Source organism: Ictalurus furcatus, chromosome 9 (genome assembly GCF_023375685.1).
Source record: "Ictalurus furcatus strain D&B chromosome 9, Billie_1.0, whole genome shotgun sequence".
In the NCBI taxonomy this organism is placed as follows: domain Eukaryota; kingdom Metazoa; phylum Chordata; class Actinopteri; order Siluriformes; family Ictaluridae; genus Ictalurus; species Ictalurus furcatus.
In genome coordinates this window covers 26,496,971-26,520,970 of record NC_071263.1, presented here as the reverse complement: position 1 = coordinate 26,520,970, position 24,000 = coordinate 26,496,971, and the positions used below count along the sequence as shown (strand labels likewise).

The 24,000-nt window shown below is 44.4% G+C and overlaps 1 protein-coding gene across 2 annotated transcripts in view; it reads left to right on the top strand.

The window, feature by feature from the left end:
- Window positions 1-20,058, top strand: part of peli1b (pellino E3 ubiquitin protein ligase 1b) — a 39,000-nt gene extending 18,942 nt beyond the window's left edge. The window contains exons 2-8 of one of the 2 annotated variants that reach the window (XM_053632442.1): window positions 2,674-2,821; window positions 4,291-4,532; window positions 8,965-9,094; window positions 10,954-11,055; window positions 11,686-11,883; window positions 13,881-14,069; window positions 18,478-20,058. In XM_053632442.1, the coding sequence (XP_053488417.1) occupies window positions 4,450-4,532; window positions 8,965-9,094; window positions 10,954-11,055; window positions 11,686-11,883; window positions 13,881-14,069; window positions 18,478-19,050 (1,275 nt within the window). In that variant the 5' untranslated portion in view covers window positions 2,674-2,821; window positions 4,291-4,449 and the 3' untranslated portion in view covers window positions 19,051-20,058. The remainder of the gene's footprint in view (window positions 1-2,673; window positions 2,822-4,290; window positions 4,533-8,964; window positions 9,095-10,953; window positions 11,056-11,685; window positions 11,884-13,880; window positions 14,070-18,477) is intronic. The other variant, XM_053632441.1, reaches the window with a different exon arrangement.
- The last annotated feature ends 3,942 nt before the right edge of the window (window positions 20,059-24,000 follow it).

Genomic DNA, 24,000 nt, shown 5'->3' with positions numbered 1-24,000 from the left:
TTTGTCTCCGAGAAAGAGGCGTGTCCTCTGTGCCTGTCCGTCTCGATAAAAGAGGCGTTACTCGCCACTCCTTAAAGCGTGCCACGTAATGAACGTCGTATCACGACGATCCGCAGCTCTACCTCGAGTCATCGGTTGCTTTAAATGTATCATTGGTATTGATCAGATTATTAACAACATATCATGCACCGTTACCGCTGGACTGTTTTAGTAATCATTATAAAAACCGTGGTGATAACAAGCAGCAATGTGTAACGTCGGCAGGTTCGTTCTTAAAATTGAGAAACAGCCATTATCCGGCGACGTCGAAGAACTTTTTGAGTGCGCTTTAGCTCCTTTTTTCTGAAAACAGTCGGCAGGACTGTTGGAAATCCGACTGTAAATACCTCGTTTGCATGATGATAACGAGTCTTTATTAGTCACATGTACATTACAACACAGTGAAATTCTTTTCTTCACATACCCCGGCATGTCAGGAAGTTGGGGTCAGAGCGCAGGGTCAGCCGTGATACAGCGCCCCCTGGAGCAGAGAGCGCTAAGGGCCTTGCTCGAGGGCCCAACAGTGGCAGCTTGGCAGTGCTGGAGCTTGAACCTCATGTATATCTTAGTGTTAATATTCAATTCATGATAATATACTGCAGGTGGCAGATTGTATTATAACATGACCTACTTCATGGCACCTCATGTTACAGCGTTTATCTCTACGATATCGCTTCCCCGTGTTTTCTGGTGATCCCGTTACTGCACATGGGATCAGTGCTAGGGCTGGGCGATATATCGATATCGTGATAAATGATATACGTGATACACTTTTCTGAGATATCGTTGGTATGGTGGTGTATTTGTTTTTATTTTGGTTTTTTTTAAAATGTTTTTAATAAGTACAAATTAAATGGTACTGAACGGATGCCGTTGACTTGACGTAATAAAAAAAAAAAGGTCTTTGTAGGCGTTAAAGAAAAGTATCGTCGAAATCAGTCTAGTGTAATTTTGTTTATTTTACCAGTGTTTTGCAGACAGTTAGCTAAATTGTATATTGTGATACACATCGTGTATCGTAGAAATGTCCTCAAAATGTCATATATATATATATATATATATATATATATATATATATATATATATATATATATATATATATATACTCACACACACACACACACACTTTGGCCATGTGTGGTTACTCACTATTCCTTAAATTGTGAAATATTGCATCACTTGTAGCGGTTGCAGGTTTCAGTTCACTTTACTTAATCTGCTAAATTGGTTGGCACGCCACAGGCGAGTTGACCTCGATGACCCTGCAGTCGAGCGTAGTTCCAGCTCCTGTTTTCTCTCACACGTTCTTAAACCCCACCCACCTAAACATCTGTGGCTTTTTTTTTTTTTCATCTTGGTTTAAGATCTGTGTTTGAAGAGCTGCAGCACCAACGAAGTGAAACCGAAAAATCTTTGCAGGTTTCACGCTCCTGCGATTGCCTAGGTGCTACATTTCTTCCGCTGATTCAATTTGTCTATGGTGTGGCTTTATCGTCTACATCGACTCTGTTTGTAGCCGCGCCTGTAGAAACCGGAGTTTGTTGTGTAATTGTGTGTGTAGCAGGAGCAAACAGACTTGGTGATGAGTATTGATGGGTCGTTTCGTCTAGACAGAGCTGTGTGTGGGTGTGTGGGTGTGATGTCTGTCTGTTAATCTAGAAGATAAAGTCTGATAGCTCCATCAACAATTGCAAGTCAGTTGATACAGGCTTCACTCAGACACGCGGCCACAGTAAACGGTCGTTCCAGCATCACCGGCATCTCCCGGTCATTTCCCAGAGGAATCAGAACGTGAACGGCGACCGTTACCAAGCGCTGGCACTTCCGTAAATGTCTCCTAACATAATACTTCACCACATCGATGATTAAAGGTTTATTTTCTTCGAATAAACCAACACCTTTTATGAATTTATTATTAATCTTAGATTATGTGAACTCTCCACCGTACAAGTCCCTGTGCACGAGGTGCTGCTGTAAAATAGCAGAATAGGGCGTTAACATAACTAATAATAATAGTAATAACAATAACGCACACCTTCTGACCAATCAGAGTCGAGAATTCAGCTGCACCGCGCTTATAACGCCACTGTAAGATTATCTCATGACTGCTTGCAGTATGTATAAACTAAGGCTTTGTACATTTTTGTACGTGTTTTGCTGTACGGAACAAGACTCGTTATTTTATTCGGCTGACTTGCTATTCACACGGGCGGCTGTGGTTCAGGTGGTAGAGCGGGTCGTCCACTAATCGTAGGGTCGGCGGTTCGATTCCCAGCCTGCGTGACTCCACATACCGAAGTGTCCTTGGGCAAGACTCTGAACCCCAAGTTGCTCCCGATGGCAAGTTAGCGCCTTGCGTGGCAGCTCTGCTACCATTGGTGTGTGAGTGTGTGTGTGAATGAGAACCAGTGTAAAGGGCTACATAAGTGTAATTACGGTAGATAATTAGGGGTTTTTTTGTTTTTTTTTGAGAACAAGCAGTTTGGTTGTTTCTAATCCGTTAACGTAAAGGACTTTGCAAAAACAAATGCTTAACTTAAACGTGCGAGAGAGTGAGTGTGTTGTCATGTTGATGTATGGGTGTGTATGAAAAGCATGCCCTGACTCACATGGTGCCTTGTGTCTTGCTAAAAGGCTCTGCTTGTCCTCCGTGACATCACGTCCCGTAACACACTGAGTCCTGTGTGTGTGGCTGTGGCACGAGTCAGAGCTCTTTAGCTTGAATTACAGCTTTTCCAGCTCTCCAGAGGCTCAGGCCGGACTTCCCGTCTCACCCGATAAGGTTCGTTCTGCATACGATCGATCAGTGGGTACCCGATGAGCAGATAACGGAGAGAACACACCGCACGGACACACCAGGGGTCCTTTCCTTCTCCGCGCTGTGTAATGGCTTCTGTTTTGAAGACGGAAGATTCTATTGTGTCTTACCGAAACGTCGGCATACGCCAGGGAGAAATAAATAAATAAATAAACATTTAACGAACAAAATCACGAACCAGAAAACGATGAGGAAAGAAGCTGATCCTCTATGTACACACCCACTTCTCGAAACTAATTGGAAGCAGTTTAATTCTTTTCTAAACGATGAACAGCATCGTAGCGGACTACAGTAAGTACTAGGACACTTGGCTTTTGCTTCCGGGTGGCCCGCGGTCGAGAATATCGTGTGTCGTCGTTCTCGATTTTCTCGGGAAACGTTGCAAACAACCGCAGAGGAACGACGAGACGAAATATCGACGTCGAGACTTCGAGTCTTTCCCGTACGCATGTTCCAACACGAGCAGTAATATTCACTCCGTTTCTTAAAAGTAGTTACGATCCTGGCTGCATCCTGGTGAAACGGGAGTGCGATGATGATGATATAAAGTGTGTTTGGTAGTGATTCTCTGGAACATTACTAGAAGGATAAACCAAAAGATTTTCCCTCAGTAGGTATGATGGCGATGGAGAGAGCCGTCTAACGCGTCGCTCCAAAATCTAGTCGTTCGGGTCGAGATCTGTCGACCGATTCCGGTCGTCGTCATCCGCGTCAGACCGTCCCGTGAGCCGTCGTGCCCTGTGGGCGGGGGCGGAGTCATCCCGGGCGAACGTTTCATAGTAGAATAAAGGTGATCAGTCAGAAGAACGTCGTAATGATTTGCAGTGACGCTTCCTTCTGAAAGGGACAAGTAGAGACGAATCATGCCAGCAAGATGAATTAACGCGACCAGAGTGACCACGGTTAAAGATGAACAACCTAAAAAATAAATATCCGGTCTTCTTAACTCCTCCGAACATCATATTAACACTGATCCCATTCACTGCCGTTGCGTTTCTTTTTCGCAAGCAAATCTTTCTTTCGGTGCTTTTTAAATGATGTCGTATCAGACGGATATATAATGAGAATACAGGACCACACAGGACGTGACATCACACGTCCTGCAACGTGAATATTTATTTGGCCTTACTGAAAGAACGTGAAGAACTGAAATGATTATTTAACTCTCCTGTTAACATTCCACCTGTTGGTCGGGCTCCTAAAACTGGCCCTACCTCTTAAAATTATTAAGAACATACTTCATTATCAAGACAAAATAAAGCCAGGCTTTCTTGTTTCTCTTTCTCTCTCTGACTCCGGGCCGCATTTACATTACCGACAAATTAGACCATTTATTTTATAAATAAAACGTTGTTGTTGTTGTTGTTGTTTTTTTATATCGCCTTTGTGTCAGCATTTTTGTTTAATGTTCCCGATTGGTTTCTTCCCTTCAGGATCCATGCAGCGTTGATGATGAAGATGCAGCTGGCGATGAAGCTGAGGCGAAGCTGAGATCGACCGTGTGACTGTGTAGTGGTCCAAGCTGGAGAGCCGGAATCCTCGCTCACACACATAGAAACACACACACACACACACACACACACACCGTGCCCATGTTTTCTCCCGAGCAGGAGAACATCTCCACCTCCTCCTCCACCAAAGTGCCAATTAAATACGGAGAGCTCATCGTACTCGGGTAAGCCCGCATCACTGCGACCTTTTTCATTTCGCTGGCCTTTTCTCTGAAAAAATCTCACGAGACGTCTCGATTGGGGGAAAAAATGATTCAACAAATAGCATAGATGTATGAATAGAAGTAAAAAACAAAACAAAACCATGTAGAGTCACGTCACCGGTTAGGCTGTTGGTGTCAGTGAATCTGTGGTTGGTCACTACTGATTAAATTTTAATCACCTAATAGTACGTTTTTAGCGTCGTTGCATCGGAGGAACGTCGACGTTCCGACTCCTCGACAAGCGTATAGATGTAAAAATAATAATAATAATAATTTTTCAATTTGTAATGTGTTAGAATATCCATTTAGAGGTCATTCTGACTCTTGTACATTTGTGCTACGCATCTCATGTGCCCGTAGCCGCTATTAAAGACGAAGACACGTGCCGAGTTTGTTTTAATTGTGGGGAAACCGTTATTTGTTACAGGTGATGTCGACGCCCATTTAGTATTGTACCGAAAAAATAAATAAAAACACCTACATATGCTTGGTGACCTACATTTAGAGCATGCAGCAGACGCCCTTATCCAGAGCAGCCTACAGAAGTGCTTTGTAGTCTTAATCAAAAACATGGCCTAATGCTCATTCACTAAGAACACCATCTAGTCTAAAACCCTGTTAGTGAGGAGAGTGTGGAAAAGAAAAGGAAAAAAAACAGACAAGATTTTTTTGCTTTCTTCTCAATAATGGATATTGAAGTGCTTGGTGAAGAGGTAGGTCTGAGGTCTTCTTTGAAGACCACCGGTGACTCGGAGATTCGGAGAGCTAAGGGAAGTTTATTCCACCACCTCGGTGCCAGAGCGTTGAAAAGATTGGATGCGTGTCTTATTTGTACCCCGAGAGACGGTGGGACCAGTTGAAGAGCGCTAGAGGCTCAGTGGGAGTGTTGTATGGAGCGCTGGTCTGTTTTTGGGCAGATACAGGAAGTCTGTGGAGGGAGCGTAGCAATCGGGTGCTATGGGAGAACTTGAGGAGGTTTAAGAAGTCACGCAGCTGCGTTCTGGATCAGTCGCAGGGCTCGGAGAGTGCGCCGAGGCAGACCCGCCAGGAGCGAGTGGAAGTAGTGCGGTTTCAAAACGACGAGGGATTAAACAAGCACCCGGAGTTGCTTCTGCGGAGGGATAACAAGATCGTCCTGATGTTGTTGTAAAGGAGTGGATAAAAGGACCACCCCGTGACGAACGGAGAAATCCGAGAGTTGCCCAGGGAGATTGCAAGATCTTGACAATCTTGGGGATGTGTTTTGAGGGATGGATAGCATCTTGGGCTTCGCTGGGTTTCAGTTTCAGCTGATGAGCCTCCATCCATGACGAGATGTCTGACAGACCTGCTGAGATCAGTGCAGAAGCACGAGTGGAGAATGACCAGCATAGCAGCGGTGTTAAAATATATGTGTGGATACGACCTCATCGAAAGAGCGAGGTATAGAGGTAAAGCTTCAAGGATTCCAAGACGAATGAGGATGGATGGGTGAGCCTTGTGATTGGATGTGTTAAAGGCTGCTGAAAGGTCAAGGAGGATAAGGACTGATGATGACATTTTATGTGGAGTGTGCTGCTCTGAAGGCAGGTTGCTTCGGATCTGGGAATTCGTTCTGGGTGAGTCAGAGAGACAGTTGATTGAATACAGCATGTTCAAGGATTTTATATAAACACCGAGAGATGTGATACCGGTCAGTAGTTGATGATGGGTGAGAAATTTAGAGTGGGTTTCTTTAGGATGGGAATAACCCTTGCTGTGTTGAATGCTGTTGGGATTAGCCCAGAGGTTATGGAACCTAAACTAGTCATGCTTAGCTTGTTGAGCTAACTGTTCTGTGCTAATATTTTTTATGATTTTTTTTTAGAATATGGTGAAAGGGTGGTATTATTGGGGACGGGGGTATTTATGTGCTTCGCTACTGTACACTGGGATGGGGATGGGGATGTTTGAGCCTTGCTACTCTAGGACATGGGGATGGGTGTATTTGTGTGGCTCAGTGCTGTAGCACTTGGGGATGGGGGTATTTTTGCGCATTGGTGCTCTAGGACATGGGGTTGGAGGGTATTTTTGAAGCTTAATACTCTAGTACATTAGGATGGGGAGCATTTGTGAGCCTTGGTACACCAGTACATGGAGATGGGGTATTTTTGTGCCACAGTTCTCTAGTGCATGGGGATGGAGGTATTTATGAGCCACAGAGCTCTAGTACATGGGGTTGGATGGGTACATCTGAAGCTCAGTACTCTAGTACATGGGGTTTGGTAGTATTTGTGAGGCTCTGAACTTTAGTACATGGGGATTGAGGTATTTATGTGCCTCAGAGCTCTAGTACATGGGGATGGAGGTATTTATGTGCCTCAATGCTCTAGGGCATGGGGTTGGTGGGCTATTTCTGAAGCTCAGTACTCTAGTACATGGGGATTGGGGTATTTTTGTGCCATAGTTTTCTAGTGCATAGGGATGGAGGAATTTATGAGCCTCAGTACTCTAGTACTTGTGTATGGGGGTATTTATGAGGATTGGAACTCTAGGACATGGGGATGGAGGTGTTTGTGGGGTATTTGTACTCTAATACATGGTTAATAGCGTTTGGTGTAACAAAACCCATATGTAGTTTCTTTGTTGTTACAGAGAAGAAAAGCCTCCTCCTTCCTTCTTACTCTTCTGTTCTTCTACCACCCAGTCGTCGTCTTCTTCTAATTTTCCACTGCTCCCTTTGTGCTTTCCTTGTTCCCTCCTGCAGGCAATATTGAAATTCTCTCTCTCTTCCTTTCTTTCTTTCTTTCTTTTTTCCTCCTAGTGAACGTGATGAGCAATTGCATGCGTAATAACATCTGAGCGGCACCACAAAAATTCCCTGTTCACCATGACTCACGGAGCTTGTTCAGGAATCTTGCAGTGTTTTATTGTCCTGCTTTTCTCCATCGCTCGCTCCGTCCCTGGAGGCCCAAGACGAAACTTTCCATGATTACTTACTAGTGGGTTTTTAGATATCCTACTATATACCCCCCCTACTATATACATGTGTGCATACACAAGAGGTTTTTATATGTAATGGTTTAATTCCATCCCATTTTGCTCCGCTCATACGTTACCAATTTATACCATGTCGAATCCTCAATTCTGATCAGTCCGAAGGTGTTTTTCTAGAATATCAGCTCTGAGAGTAGCGCGGTCGTAGGGACTCCTATCATAATAGACGGATTATAAAACACTCTGTGTACTCGTCGATACGCGGAAGCTTTCTGTAAAGAGTGGTTTATTTAATATTTACCGAAAGAGTTTCGGGTGTCGGCGCTTTACAACAGCCAGGAAGTTTTCCGACACGGGGAAATCTTCACGACGGAGGACTTTGCACTTTCTGGTTACTCGGTTACCCAACGAGCCGTTTTATAGGACTGTTTATAGCTGCTACGACATCAGCGATATCAGGAACACGCTTGTTTTGTGGACATGCCACAGCATTAAATCACTATAAACTGATAAGGAGTACGACACGTTATTCATTGATTCATTCCTGAACGCTAACGAGTGGTAAAAGTATATAAGATGTGGTATAAGATTAATAAATAAAGGTTGATCATGGGGAGTTCATAATGGTCTTTACCATCACTTTATGAACCACGACCTTGGAGGACCTTCTGAATGGGACGGATGTCGTGGTGCAAATCAGGAAACCGTGCAACACACGAACACCACGTCCACCACGCGTAACGAAGCTCGGTACGGCTTCCCAGTATCTGTTAAACGTGCAAGTAGACGATCCCTCGCACACTCTGGAGTCTTTTCAGCGACACATTGATTTAGCTCAGCGGTGCGTTGAATGGAGGCATTGATTTTGATTCAGAGAACATCCATCAGAAGCTCAGGACCACACACACAGATGCGCTTGTTTGGCTAAAGCCCTCGGGAGCCGGCTCCACCGTTTAAGAGCGTTAGTTTTTGTTTAGTTAGAGCTTTGTGTACAGACGACAGCCACGATCGCTCCGGCGTTTATGTTCGTGGGCCACACGTGCACACGACGCACAAAGCGGCTATTAAACGAGCGAAGGGTGTGTCGATCCGCGCCGCGCGTTCCCAGCCCTGTCGCACGTCTGGGGAACGCTTTAAACGTAGAAGACCTAATGGTAAATCTCCCACCCTTAGGCTGGATTCATTCCACCGTTATCCAACACATCCATGGTCAAGGCCTGTGTAATCTCATTTTTCACTGTATTGATTTTAGACTCATGAAAGATGCTAGGGGCGAGCTCTGCGTTTCAACGCCCGTGCTTCGGGTTTTAAACAGAGAAACGGTTGCGTGCGGAGCACTGCATATCTGCATCATTTACATCTGTGTATTATCAGTAGTTTAGAAACAATAGGCTTTTTAAATATGTGCACGTGGGTGTGTTTTCTCACATGCGCGCAGGTACAATGGCTCGCTCCCGAACGGAGACCGCGGAAGACGGAAGAGCCGCTTTTCTCTCTTCAAACGCCCCAAAGCAAACGGAGTCAAACCCAGCACTGTCCACATAGCCTGCACGCCCCAAGCAGCCAAGGTACGTACACACACACACAATCACAGCACTGAACATGTAGCCTCCATACCACAAAGACACAAGTTAGATCCACATATATGCAACTGAACTGTGCAGTGGTGGCGCAGTGGTTAAAGGCTCTGGGTTACTGATCAGAAGGTCAGGAGTTCAAGCCCCAGCTCTGCCAAGCTACCACTGTTGAGCCCTTGCGCAAGGCCCTTAACCCTCAAGTGCTCAGTTGTATAAATGAGATAAATGTAAGTCGCTCTGGATAAGGGCGTCTGCCAAAAATGCCATCAATTTAGCCTCTAACATAACTAGTATGTGTTGCAGAGAATCAGTGTAATAATTTTATCCAAAAACTTATTGTTGTCTCTAATAACTACCTTTGATTTTGCAATTCTGACCTGGGATCCACATAAAAATCCAATTTAAAAAAATTGGTGTAGCACGGGTGTTGTAGCACCTATGCAGCGCATTATTTACTCAATCTAGCGCCATTTCTGATCGAGACCCAAGAACGTCTAAGTGAGCCTTGCAATAAATCCCATCCTAGACACCTAAACGGAGGATGTTTTAATAGTATCGAAACAGTTCATTTGTTCCGACAGCCCTCGTGCACACACACGTTCACACACTCGCACAGGATGTAGGCTCTCGCACCTTTCTTGCCTCGCACATCTGGATGCTCTCGAGCTAGTAAACAACTCCTGTGCTTCCCTGCCTCGGCTCTGAAACTGCACCACACGCAACAATCGCGCATCGGGGTGCGTGTGCGTTCTCTTTTTCCCCGAGCTAATAAATGTGAGTTGCGAACGCCTAGCACACACTTTGTGTTTTTGTGTGGCGTTTCATCTGCAAGTCATCAGCAAGTGTGGTGCAGTTAGATGGAGTGTTAGTCCTGCTTAAATGAGAATAATGGCAGGTTCTCTGACTCGGCCAAGGCTTTTGAATTTTTGTCCAAGATGCTTGTTTTTTCCCCTTTTTTTTTTACACTGGAGGTACAAAGCTAGCAAGGAAAGGAAGCGCATAGGGTCCAGGTTAGCGTCACACATCACCGTAGTAAAATCAGGACATCAAAAATGAAACACACGGTTATTTGCTGTATAATTAGACGATAAATCGATATCCTTACAGCTGCACAAAGCCCATTCGTCCATGTTCATGCATAAGGAAGAAGCTTGTCAGCTACGTTAGCCTTCTAGATCTAGAGCAAAATTTAAACTTCGGATACCAAACATGTCATAGGTGAGCGAATACAGTGAGGAAATGGCGTTCAAATATTACCCACGTAAAGTTGTGTAAGAGATATTTTTACCCGGGTTTTTGTTCCTTTAAGCACAAGGTGAGCAAGTGAGAAAAACGCCACGCGCTTAATTAGCAGTTTCAAACGGCGGCGTAGTCTAATACTTTGGCGCAAGCTTCGGATGATGTAGGTGCTACATTTGACAGCGGCTTATTTCATCCGTGCGTATTCTGGTTTTAGAAAGTAATAACTGTGGTATATCTGCGTGCGCTTCATTCTCTGTGACACAGAGCCAACACTGTTCATATGCTTTTGATTTGTTATAGTTGTTTTCTTTTCTCTCTCTTTCTCTCTTCTCCCCCCTCCCTCTCTCATTTTCTCTGTAACTGACAATTTCTCTCGTCCTCATGTTATCTTACTAACTTTCATTCTTTCTCTCCTGATGTCATTCTTCATGTTCAAACCCATTCTGTCTTCCGTTTATTTCCTGTTTCTTTCTCTCTCTCTCTCTTCCATCCTGTCTGTCGTTGTCATTCTTCTGCTCATTTATACCCCCTTCTCCCATTCTCTCTCTCTCTCTCTCTCTCTCTCTCTCTCTCTCTCTCTCTCTCTCTCTCTGTTTCTCTGATTTTAGGCCATAAGTAACAAGGACCAGCACAGTATCTCCTACACTCTTTCCCGAGCGCAGACCGTGGTGGTAGAGTACAATCACGACAGCAATACAGACATGTTCCAGGTATATATATTTCTATATATCTTTGTATACCAAGTAGGGATGATTTAACGAATTGCATTAATGTCAGAAATGAAGGTTATGATTTAAACAAAGCTCCTAGTACAAGAAATTCACTGCGGTCAGACGTAGCTCGATAGTTAAGACGTTGGACTACTGATCGGAAGGTCGTGAGGTCAAATCCCAGCACTGCCAAGCTTCCACTGCTGGTCCCTTGACCAAGGCCCTGAACCCTCAGCTGCTCAGTTGTATAAATGAGATAAATGGGAGTCGCTCTGGGTAAGGCCGCAAATGCAACGGAGTGTCCCTAAACACGCCCTGCCTCCGCTATGTGGTTTCTTAAGAACGTTTTTGGTTTTTTTTTTTTTGTTGTTTTTTTTAAACTCCCAGTGGAGAACAATGTGCGACTGTGCGAGTGTTTTTCTTTGGGTTTAAAATAAGCCACGCAAGGCGAGTCATTTGTAGAGACACACACGGACATGCTCGTACAAGATGGGCAGGGCAGGGCGTACAACGTAATTCCTTTCCATTATAAGAAAAGATGGCGTTTTGTTTTTGGACGGTAAATCTAAAAAAAAGAAAAGGATAATAAATTACAAGTGTCAAAATGCGTCTGGCTGTCTGCGTCCTCAGATCGGTCGTTCCACTGAAAGTCCAATAGATTTCGTGGTGACGGACACCATCCCCGGCAGTCAGAGTAACTCGGACACGCAGACCGTACAGAGCACCATCTCACGCTTCGCCTGCCGCATCATGTGCCAGCGGACCCCACCCTACACGGCCCGCATCTACGCCGCCGGCTTCGACTCCTCCAAAAACATCTTCCTCGGGGTAAGGAGACGCCGAAACTTGACAGAATAAAGGACAGCCGTTGTCATTAAACGTGTATATATATTAAACATGTGTACACAGTGGTTCTTTTAAGGGACGTGTCTCCTGGGCCCTTTAAAAGTGTTTTTTTCTAATCGAGTCAAGAGTTGGAATGAGCTGAGGGTCTCTGTGTTATTCCTCACTCACCAGATGTGACAGTTTTCTCATTTCGCCCTGGACGGAACAGAGGAATGTGGCGGAGGACGAAGTGGAAGTGTGCACTGGGGGCATCTTTTAGGATAAATGGGCTTAGTCAAGGACACTACAGCGCTATAGGCTCTTGGCTACCCATATAAATAATATATAAATACAACCCGGATTCCAAAAAAGTTGGGACGCTGTGTAAAATGCAAATAAAAACAGAATGCGATGATTTGAAAATCTCATAAACCCGCACGTTATTCACCATAGAACGTGGAAAACATATCAAATGACTCTGCCTCTCTAAGCTACTCGTTTTATCCCCAATCATGTTACTGAAATGTCACTAATTAACCTCCAGCTATTTCTTCTTAGTAACACTTACTTTTCCAGCCTTTTGTTGGCTCGTCCCAACTTTTTTGAGACGTGTTGCGAGCATCAAATTCAAAATGACCTTTTTTTTTTTTTTTCCCTTCCTTAAAATGGTACATTTCCTCGGTTCAAACATTTGATATGTTTTCTATGTTCTGTCGTGGACACCATACGGGTTTATGAGATTTGCAAATCATCGCATTCTGTTTTTATTTATATTTCACACGGCGTCCCAACTTTTTTGGAATCGGGGTTGTAACGTATAAAAACTAAGGGCTTAGTTGAGCTCGTTTTATTTCTAAGTCAGCTGAATGATTGTGGTAATTAACTGTGATTTCAGTATCGAGTAAAATAATTGAAAATGATTTTGGAAAATGTTTTAATTATTTTATTATATAAAAGCTCATTTTAGGTTTGATACCATGCCGGCGTATTCAGTCTAGTGTTCTGTCCTGATTTTAAAAATGCCGTGCTGTGCCCAGTGTTGCTTGCTGCTACTGCGGCTCTTACTGTAACACGAGGAGTTAACAGTAGGTCCCGTTCTTGAACATAGCAGGAGGCCAGCTTTTTCCAAAGGGGATCTGATGACATGTTGCTTCTGCAGAGTGAGATGATCTACCAGTATAGATCTTGAAGTCTGTCACTTGGAAAAGATTGGGTATTTTAAAAACCCAGGTCCTATGTTTGTCGCTGCTCGTCACTGTGGGTGTTACGTTTGTGTTTAAACTGCATAAAGCCACCCTGAGTAATTTGTATAATAATAATAATAATAATTCCTTACATGTATATAGTGCATTTATATAGCACTTTGCATTGTATGGGTGGGGGGGGGGGTCTCCTCAACCACCACTAGTGTGTAGCGTCCACCTGGATGATGCGATGGCAGCCATAGTGCACCAGAAACGCCCACCACACACCAGGTATTGGTGGAGAAGACAGGAGAGTGATGTAGCCGATTAAGGGATGGAGATTATTAGGGGGCTATGAGGGGAATTTCGGCAGGACGCCGGGGTTATACCCCTACTCTTTTACGATAAGTGTCCTGGGATTTTTAACGACCACAGAGAATCAGGACCTCGGTTTAACGTCCCATCGGAAAGACGGTGCTGTTTTTACAGTATAGTGTCCCCGTCACTACACTGGGGCGTTAGGATTCACACAGACCACAGGGTGCGCGCCCCCTGCTGGCCTCACTAATACCACTTCCAGCAGCAACCTTAGTTTTCCCCAGGAGGTCTCCCATCCAGGTAAGAGCCAGGCTTCACCGTGCTTAGCTTCAGTGGGAAACCAGGTGAGAACTGCAGGATGATGAGGCTCTGATGAGGATTATGCACAGAAAACCATATTTTTGGCTGCCTGTCTGAATAATATCCATATAAGCTGGAAGCAGGTATTGAAATGTTGAATTTGGATTCAGATTTGTAACTAAAGTTCTCGTCTTCCAGGAGAAGGCAGCGAAATGGAGAACGTTAGATGGTCAGATGGACGGCTTGACGACGAATGGCGTATTGGTGATGCACCCACGTAATGGCTTCACCGAGGACTCCAAACCCGGCGTATGGAGGGAGATCTCGGTGTGTGGTAACGTCTTCACGCTCCGGGAAACACGATCCTCACAGCAGCGCGGCAAAATGGTGAGATTTCACACACACACACACACACACACACACACACACACACACGTGCACAGTTCAGTGCAAATTCATGTAAAGCAGGCTGTCACTACACATGCAGTGTGTCAGTTACAGTAAACCGCTGCATATTACACGCTCACACAGAAACGTATATAAAAGTGATGCACTTTCATAACCAAGTAGACTTATGGGTAAGCAACTCATCTTCTCTTCATAAATAAATAAATCAATAAGCCTTTTGAGCCTCTTACACACGTTATTATTTTGTTTAAAGATCCTTTTTTCAATTAGTACTGCCTTTGAGAAGCTAAATAAGATATTTACACGTCTCCCAGAAGACAAAATACTAATAATTTACGCCGATCATCCTGTTCAAAAGTTTACACCCCCTCCCCCTGGCTCTTAATGTATCGTGTCGCCTTCTTGAGCATCGGTGAACGTTTGCACCTTTTGTAATAGTCGTGTATGAGTCCCTCGGTCGTCCTCGGTGTGAAAAGATGGATCTCGACATCATATAGACGCTGTTGGAAAGGTGTCAAATACGCAGAAGATGCTGGAAAAGTAAAGAACGTGCAGGACCTGGAGGATTTTTCTGAAGAACAGCGGGCAGTTTAACTGCTCAGGACAAACAAGGGACTCGTGAAGAACTCTCACAGAACGTAAACACATCATGTCGTGGATCGTCCAGGTGACGACACACAGGATTAATAATCAAGCGCGTGTAAACTTTTGAACGGGGTAATTTCTATAAATTCAGCTATAATCTTGTCTTGTGGACTTTATGTAAACATCTGTGATGTAAGTGAAATAGATTATTCAGGACAGGACTAAATAAACAACAACATGGGATTTTTATGGTCCGTCTTATTTTGTTAACAGTATTAAGATTTAGAAGATTCTGCAAGGGGTGTGTAAACTTTTGGGCACAACTCTGTAGTTAACACTTTACAAGCTACTTGAGTAGCTTTTTTTTCTTTGCCAATTTTTACTTCGTTATTCAACGTCCGACCATTCCAGTCGGTCGAGTGCTGCGACAGTTGCGTCGACTCGAGAACATAAAGTTGGAAGTCTAGAGTTGTTGCCGATGGTGACAGAATGGCGTGCCCCTGCCCTGTGCAGAGGTCATCAGAAGCCCTGACTCAGTCTGCCGCCTGCACCAAGTGGAAATTTGGCCCGAGCAGTGGAAGTGTTTAACAGCTTGTGTTCGGCTCTCGCCTCACACCCCTTTTGGCCCGTCAGCAGTCCTCGTGTCTGTCTAGCTCCTGCCCTGCTTACCGTGGGACGCTGTTACCGTAGTAACCGTGCACACAAGACATCATGTGTACGTCTCTTTCTCAGCTCTGCTCCGTCTCTGTGTAACGTGAGGCTGTAAGATGATCAGCAGCCGATCTGCTAAGTGCGTCAGACAGGGCGACCAGTCTGGGTTTTTATCTACGTCTGTCTGTCCGTCCATCTGTTTCTTTCTCGCGCTCCGTCGCCGTGAAGGATGAATATTTTCATTTCGACCTTTCTTGAAGAGATACAAACACTGTTAGCAGTGGTATTATCTGGGTCAGGTTAACAGTTTGTGGTAGAAGGAAGAGAGAGGGTCACACACCCTTTAATCACACAGCTTAATCAGCTCCTCGGCACGCTTAACAGTCTTAATCACTTCAGAGCAAACACAATAGGAATGTGTTTAACAGCAGTTTCCGCTTTATCAAAACGTTACAAGTGGTTCGAACACCGCAGGACGTCTTCGGAAGCCATTTTGTTTTAGGAGTACGATGAGCCTTCCTAAGTGTTCACGAAACAAATCGTCTGACGGTATGTTCAGGAAGAGAGAAGATTATGTTCAGTGTAAAACCGGTCATTTGGGGTAACTAGTGCCCAAGACTTTCACAGGCCGAACGTTCTTAAACAATATTTGATCTCGTATCTTAATTATAGGGGCTGAATAAATCATTGATTCTTAGATCGATTGTGATTCTCTCTGGAAGTATTATTTATTTGTTCATGAAGCATCACATCTCGATGTTTACATAAGGAAAATGGATTTAAAAATATTTCGAGAAGGAGGGTACAGGATTGGGAAATTGTCATGCATCGAAGTGCATACGAGTATTATATCGTCTCCTCGTGACTTCCTGGATCAAATCATGAGCAGTTTGGAGATTCTCACCCCTTCGTTGCAAATGAGACTCGACACTTTCAGGTATCAGCCTTCTAAGTATCTGCGCCTGGGTGTAAAAGTTCCTGCTTGAGTATTTCTCAAAACAAAATGGCTGCTGAGCATTGATCAGCATTTGATTTGGTGAGAGACACCGTATGGAGGACTGTATACACACACACACACACACACACACATATACATATATATACATATATACACATATATATGTGTGTGTGTATGTGTGTATGTATGTGTGTGTGTGTGTGTGTGTGTGTGTGTGTATATATATATATATATATATAATATACACACACGTGTGTGTGTATGTGTGTATGTATGTATATGCTCACACTCAAGTTCCTTTCAACACATGTAGCGCTGCTTGATTCTGTAGGATACAGTTATAGAAGAGAAATGGTTTATAATCGCACTATATAATGTAATCCTCTGTCGCCTCTGTGTATATAATATAATCCTATATAATCATCTGTCACCTCTGTTTATATAATATAATCCTCTGTTGCCTCTGTGTATATAATATAATCCTCTGTCGCCTCTGTGTATATAATATAATCCTCTGTCGCCTCTGTGTATATAATATAATCCTCTGTGTGAAACATTTTGGCGAGTTCTACTTACAGACATCTATTTTCGACTCCTAAGGTAATTGGCAGGTTCAGTAGGTGTGTACGACTGCGAAATAACCGAAACGCCCTCCCCAAACTTAAAACTGCGCTCTCCGGCTTTAGAAAGCAGTTCAAGCTGCTCTAGTCAGAGTTTGGGTTAATGGAAGCCAAATGTTGGCCACATTAGACAAACCAAAGACCAAAGTAGACTACAGAAGCCCTCTCATGAACTGTTGAGATCAAAACCGTCTTTAATGAGGGCCCTAGTGCTGGCACGTCACTGTTTGATAGCACCTCTGGAGGAAGCCATTCAGCTTTGAACGGCTGCTTTAAGCTTGAAGCCACATTACACAGACGTCGTGTTGAAGCTGGGTTAGATGCTGACCGGCGTTACTTCAAGAACCAGTTCAAGCATTTGAACTGGTTAGTAGAACCCACAGTGGTTTATGCCACCGTGTGTGTGTGTGTGTGTGTAATCGAGACCCAGTGCCGTGGTAAATGAACACAATGGCCTGGCTGTAGTGGAAGCCCGACGCTGGCTAAACTTTGACTAAATGCTGTGCCATCAGAGCTTGGATTTATAACGTTACTGAGCCGAGGCTCTCAAGAGTCTGTTGTGTCATTTTATATTCATCTTTCAAAATGAGTTACACGATCAAGCGTCTTAGGAATGAAGTATGGAAATCCTCATTGGGGTTTTTTTTTTTTGTACGTTTACATTTGTGTGGTGGATTTCCTTCCCCTGCCCCCCCCCCCTTTTTTCCCCCTTCCTTCATGACCGGACTTTATGGACGCCTGAGTTGCTATCTTATAAACAGAGGGACTAGCAATAAATCACTAATGCTCATTACAGTATTTGCAGCTTAAACTCTTTATCAATGATTGACTAGACTATCCCATAATTTCACAGCTTGCACCGTGGTTACAGTTTAATGGCGTTTGTATTTAAATTCTAAGATAAAACTCTTATCGGAGGGAAAATACCCGTAAGAGAACCCGTGGTATATTTAGTGTGTGTGAGACAGAGAGGGAGAGAAAAAAAGGTGGTGCTTGTAACTTAAGGCACTACTTCTGTAAAAGCAGTAGGGTTAAAATGTGGCCCAACAACAAAGAGGATCACAGAGAGTTCATCAGAAAGACAAATAAACGTTTATTCTGCACAAAGCCTACAACACGTTTTAATTAGATGCAAGACTGTTTTTTTTTTTTTATTATTCTCTTGCATGTACACTCATTTCTACCTGCTCTCACACCTACTGTATACTTTTAGCCACATCAACCCTGATGCGTGTACATGAACACTACGTCACCCAGAGGTCATCGGTGTTGCTGTGCGTTAGATGTTTATGCAGAACACTGAGAGCTGGGGTGTACTGCCCTCTGGTGGCTGAACTTCATCATCTTCAGAAAGAAATCATTGTAACACGCTCTGATGAAATTCCGTTCAAGTACAAACAACAAAATGTCCTGCGAGCGTGGTGACGTGATTATTTTAGAGTTGGAGAAATCCTCGATGTGTATACAGCTCTGTTTTTATTGCTCTGTCCATTTTCATTTCTCAAGTATAAACACTATATATGATATAAATGGACTATAAACGCTGATTTTCCTGCCTCCTTTCTTCCCTCAGGTGGAGAGTGAAACCCAGGAGCTGTCGGACGGTGCTCTGATCGACCTGTGTGGCGCTACGCTGCTGTGGCGCACTGCTGAGGGTCTTCGGCGTGCACCCACTCTGAAACACCTGGAGGCGCTGCGGCAGGAGCTGAACGCAGCGCGGCCGCAGTGTCCCGTGGGCCTCAACACACTGGCGTTCCCGAGCATGCGCCGGTGCCAGGGCGCCGTGGCCGAGAAGCAACCGTGGGCGTACCTGCAATGCGGCCACGTGCACGGCTACCACGACTGGGGCGAGCGGGGCGGGGCCGGGGGCGGGACTGAGCGCGAGTGCCCGATGTGCCGCGCCCGTGGGCCTTACGTGCCGCTTTGGCTGGGCTGCGAAGCGGGGCTTTACGTCGACGCAGCTCCGCCCACTCACGCCTTCAGCCCATGTGGCCACGTGTGCTCGGAGAAGACGGCTGCGTTCTGGAGCCAAATCCCGCTTCCACACGGCACACACACCTTCCACGCTGCATGCCCCTTCTGCGCCCAGCAGCTCAGCACCGGCCACAACCACGTCCGGCTCATCTTCCAGGGGCCCGTCGACTGACCTTCGACCTTTTCTAGACCTTCCAGAAAGGGCCTCGGGGCCGTGCACTCCGCAGTCTTCTTTTTCCCCAGCTCACGACCGTCAAACGATCTTTATTAAAGCCACACACCGTTTTCTTCCTCCACGCAAAACGGAGAGCCGTGTACCCTCTCTCATCACGCGTCGCTCTCTTTATTTTTCTGTCCCTCTACAAAACCGCATACTTCTGTGTTAAATACTGTCGAAATACTACACCTGATTATAAATCTCCTAAGCTATGCCAGTGTACTCTTTGGGCGCGGTGCAGAATTTAGCAGGGTAGTATGTAGGTTTTCTTAACTCTTGGACAATATCTTTTTTTTTTTTTTCCTTCCTCTGCTTTCTAAGTGACCTTTTTGTAGTGAATTTTTCTTAATCCAGAAGACGTACAGAGAAATATATATTTTCACGTGAAACTTAAAAAGTACCTGAACAAGGCAAAAAAAACAAAACAAAAAAAAACAACAAAGACAAAAGAAAACGAGGCTTTCGAATACAAATGGAAGTGTGAGCTGCCACAGGAAGTGCCCAGGCGATCTCGGGGAGTGAACCGAGAGGCTCCGAGTGGGCTACAGTAATATATTACAGTGTTTCTTTGCTAATATGCTAATGGAAAAAAAAAAAAAACAAACAAAAAGGTTTTACTCAATTTTAGTGATGCAATAATCATCCTTTACACCAGAGTGTCTGTGATTTATAACACGAACTGAACACTTACGAGTCGATTCATCACTGCTGCAAAAAAACAAAACAAAAAAAAAAAAAAAAAAACAGGAAACGCGTTTAGATTTTAGAGATGTTTTTTTTTTTTCATGTAAATCAAATATGCCTAACTTAAAAATACTTACCGTTTTTATTTATGCATAGTATCGATGTTAATCAAATGTAAAATTATTGTTGTGTACTTTTTGGAGTTCCACTCTGTGTATCTGCCCTGTTTTTTTGTTTGTTTGTTGATGTTTCTTGTTTATCATCCCATGTGAAGCCTTGGCTGTGCGCACTCAGTGTTTATGTAGCTAACACACGTGTGAGTGTGTGTGTGTGTGAGTGTGTGAGTGTGTGTGTGTGAGTGAACACTTCCACCTCAAAGCAATAGTCTGAGGGCTGAAGACGCAAGCAGCGATGCAGGAAGTGAACTTGAACTGTGCGTCGGGGCCTGGAATAGAAGTGTTAAATTGTAGGTTGGTGGTTTGACCAGTGATGGCGCTATTGAGAAACCGTAGTTTAAGTTTAAGGGGCTTGTAGGAAGCCTGCAGTGATTGGTAATTTGAGGGTATGTAAAATGAAACGGTTAAGTGGTATTTGGGAAGTCCGCCCCCGCAAGTCAGAAGGCTAAAAAAAAACACACACACATCTGTCCCTTTAATCACAGACCAAAAACCACACGCCCGAAAGATCCTTTAAGAAACCCTGCTGTGTGTGTGTGTGTCTGTTTGATTGCCTGCTGTGTTTGAATGACTTGCAGCGGTATTTTACAGACTAGACTCGACGTCACACCACGGTTTTTCTGTCGACGACGAATCAGACGTTTCATAAAATAATAGTAATTGGAAGGCAGCCATGTTAAAGACGCTCTCCTTCAGCATTCAGTGTCTTCGAAGGTGTTTTGTTCAAATTTGACTCAAAGTGCTTGGTGTCTCCAGTAAACCCTGACCTCATGCCCGTACGGGACGTCGGCCCGGATCGTAGACAGGAGTCAGTCCGAGTCGAGGTTTTAAAAATGTTTAATTAGCGCTCCGTTTAAGAGCTTGGTGAAAAGTTAGGGGAAGTTCATTCCTCCACCGGGTTTCCTGTACCCTGTAACCCTGTTACGCCGTGATTCACCTTCACGCAGACGGTTATCAAAGCTAGCACTTTCTTTACTGCGTTGGAAAATGATCAGAAATCGTCCCTGCGGTTAAATGGTGCGAGCTCTCCGCGTGGTACGTGTCCGTTACACGCTCGCTAACACAGGATGTTCATCTGCCAGAACTTCTTTTCCGTTAGCACGCCGCGTCCCTTGATAGGAAAACGTCCTATTAGGCTCATACCTAGTAAAGACTAGGTGTATGAACACTTTCCTGCTTTCGAAGACCTTCATATAAATCAGGAGACGTTTGACTGTTTGTACAGGACTTTCTTTTTCGAACCCTGACGGTAAACCCCAGGCAGTTTGTGTCCTAAAGCTTCCTGCATACGAATATAATCGTTTTTAAGTGGATTTCGAGAACGATTCCGTCCGTATGTTTATCCTGACCATTGATGATCTAAGTATTAATTAATTTGTAATATATTTAATACCGTATCATTTGACTTCCCCAGCCGGCGTCGAGTGAGAACACCGAGCCTGTTTGAGTCGTATACGCGACACGTAACGCCATGTGCTTGTTGCCGTGCAGATCATACATTTCTGCAATCTAAATGCTGCTGTACTACAATATCCGACCTACTTTCTCATACGTCAGCGCCTGCCACTTTAGCGATGAAACAGACCCGCTTTACGTCCAAATTATTATTATTATTTTTTTTTTACAGGGATTTGCCTTACAGACGTCGTGCGATTCTACGCACCAGGAGTCGTTCCTGAGCTGTGCTTCCCAAGGAGGCGCTGTAGGAGGTGTAGGAGGATGACGGACGTCTGGCTGCTGATTTAGTGGTCGTTCAAGTACTCTTATTTTCATTCGTCAATTCAATGCACTTAACTAGCTCGCTTTAGTATCGTTACTTTAGCTACCACTTTTTAGCTAGATAGTTAGTTAGTTTGGTTTTCCAGGCAACCGAGACAGGGTTTTAACCGGATTTTCGTACTCGCCCGCTGGCTCGGTATTGCAGTCGTAATTTGTCCGCTCCACTGCTGATGATGCTTGGTACAATTTTGTTCTCTCCTAGCAGCTGCAGGACCCTCGACGACCATTTCATGTTGTTTATTAAGTAGAAGCGACTCTGATCTGAGAGGAGGAGTGTAGCGCTCCCGTCCTGGCCTGATCGTTTCCACGCTGAATTTGGGCTATTTGCGTGTGCTTGAAGAACTTTTTACTCTGTCCCAACTGCGTGAGAGTTTCAGGAGACACACAGCAGAACTCCAAGCACCAGATATATATATGTGTGTGTGTGTGTGTGTGTGTGTGTGTGTGTGTGTGTGTGTGTATGAGTGAGAGAGACTGAGTGAAATTTGAACGGCAGAGCTTGAAAACAATTTCTTTTTAAAAATAACTTTTATAAGCTTCCCAATTTTGTGCTTTTTTTTTTAATCGTCCCAAATCGAACGTGGCCGTCCGGACGAGTCCTAGACAATACCGACGTTTTCTGCCTTGACCAGACTGCACCACACTACAACAGAACAAGCATTTAGACTGTTGTCCATCATAGAGTAGATGGAAGACTCACTAGCAAACAGACTGACATTAACGCTAACGTTAGTGACGGCTACCTCGGTGTCCGTCGCTGGCGTCATCGGAGACCGTGCCGGGTCTCTTCGTCTCCGTTCATAAAACTTCAGCATGGTCTGGTCATCGATACGGTCAATTTTTACCCTCCTGTTTTTGCGGCGTTCCTCCACATTGTGATGTTCCGCACAGACGTTACGCAGAGGCTCGATTCTCCACTCTTACACCATGGTATCGTAAATGCTTGTGCTGTGATTAGCAGCTTTGAGAATCCTGGCCCTGGTGAGCCTTCCCAGCTGTTGAGTGGCTGCTTCCAGAAGCTTCGTTCCTCCATGCGCTCACCTCGCGCTCTCTCTGATATTCCTCATGATGAGGAGACGCTGTTAATTTCACCCTCCGCAGTGCTGGGTCTGCGACCTGCTGTCCCGAGTGCAGATTCCTGCCGTTTCCTTCAGCTCAGGGAGAACTCCCCCCGCCCCCTTCTTTTTGGAAGCAGCGTTCGATAACTCGGCCCGCTTAGGATCTGTCCGTCCTGATTAAACCTCTCGCTGAAGCCCTTTACATACAGTACGTTCAGCGTTTCTAAACAGTGCTCGCTGCAGCCAAGGCCTGAGGATACCTCTCTGATGTGAACTTCTTACTGACCATCACCCCCTCCCGTCCTTAATCCTTCATCTCTGTCCTCCTCCCCTGATTCTCTCTGTAGTGCAGAAAGGGCTCTTCTTCTCCCTCCCCTTCCCCTCCACGCCCATTTGGTTTGTTTTGTTTGTTTGTTTGTTTGTTTGTTTGTTTGTTTGTTTGTGTGTGCATGGTCTCTGTCGTTAAGAGCATCGTTTTCGAGACGATTCCTGTGCTTCACTTCGAAAGCTGACAAGCTTACCGATCTGATGGCTTTTGTACCAACTTGAAACAATAAAATGAAAAAAACAAGAACGTTGTCAGCGTTTTTTTATTTATTTATTTATTTATTTATTTTTCCACGCTTGTCATTAAGGGTATTATGTAAACAATAAAATACTTGAGGGTGTAAGGTTGTCATTTCAAACCTGGAAATTGATTCTTTTCTCGTTACCGCATGACCTGAACTGTTTTATTCGTCTTGCACCATAACGATTTTCCAATGCAATTATTTTTTTAAATTAATTATTATTCAAGAAGAGCAAATCATCCTTTTTTTTTCTTTTTTTTTTTAATCCAATTATAGATGCATTCAATGTTGTTGAATGTCCAAAGAACAAGTTTGTTCCTGGCGTCACTTGCACTATAGAAGATGGTACTTGCGTAAGTTCAGATCATTATAGAGAAGCGTATTAATATAAACCTGCGATTTGTCCTCCAGAGCTGCGGTTGGAAATCGGTCGGCACTTTCTGACCAATCGGGTTTGAGAATTTAACAGCGCTGTGGTATAAGTTTGCTTAAAAGTCTCTGTGAAAAGTTCGGAATGGTCTACTGCAGGACAGGTGCAAAGCGTGATGTGTTGATGTAGATCTGTTGCAGTGAACACCCCTGGAGATGATCAATGTCACCAAAGTGCTGTTTATAACCCACAATACTCTCAGCGTGACG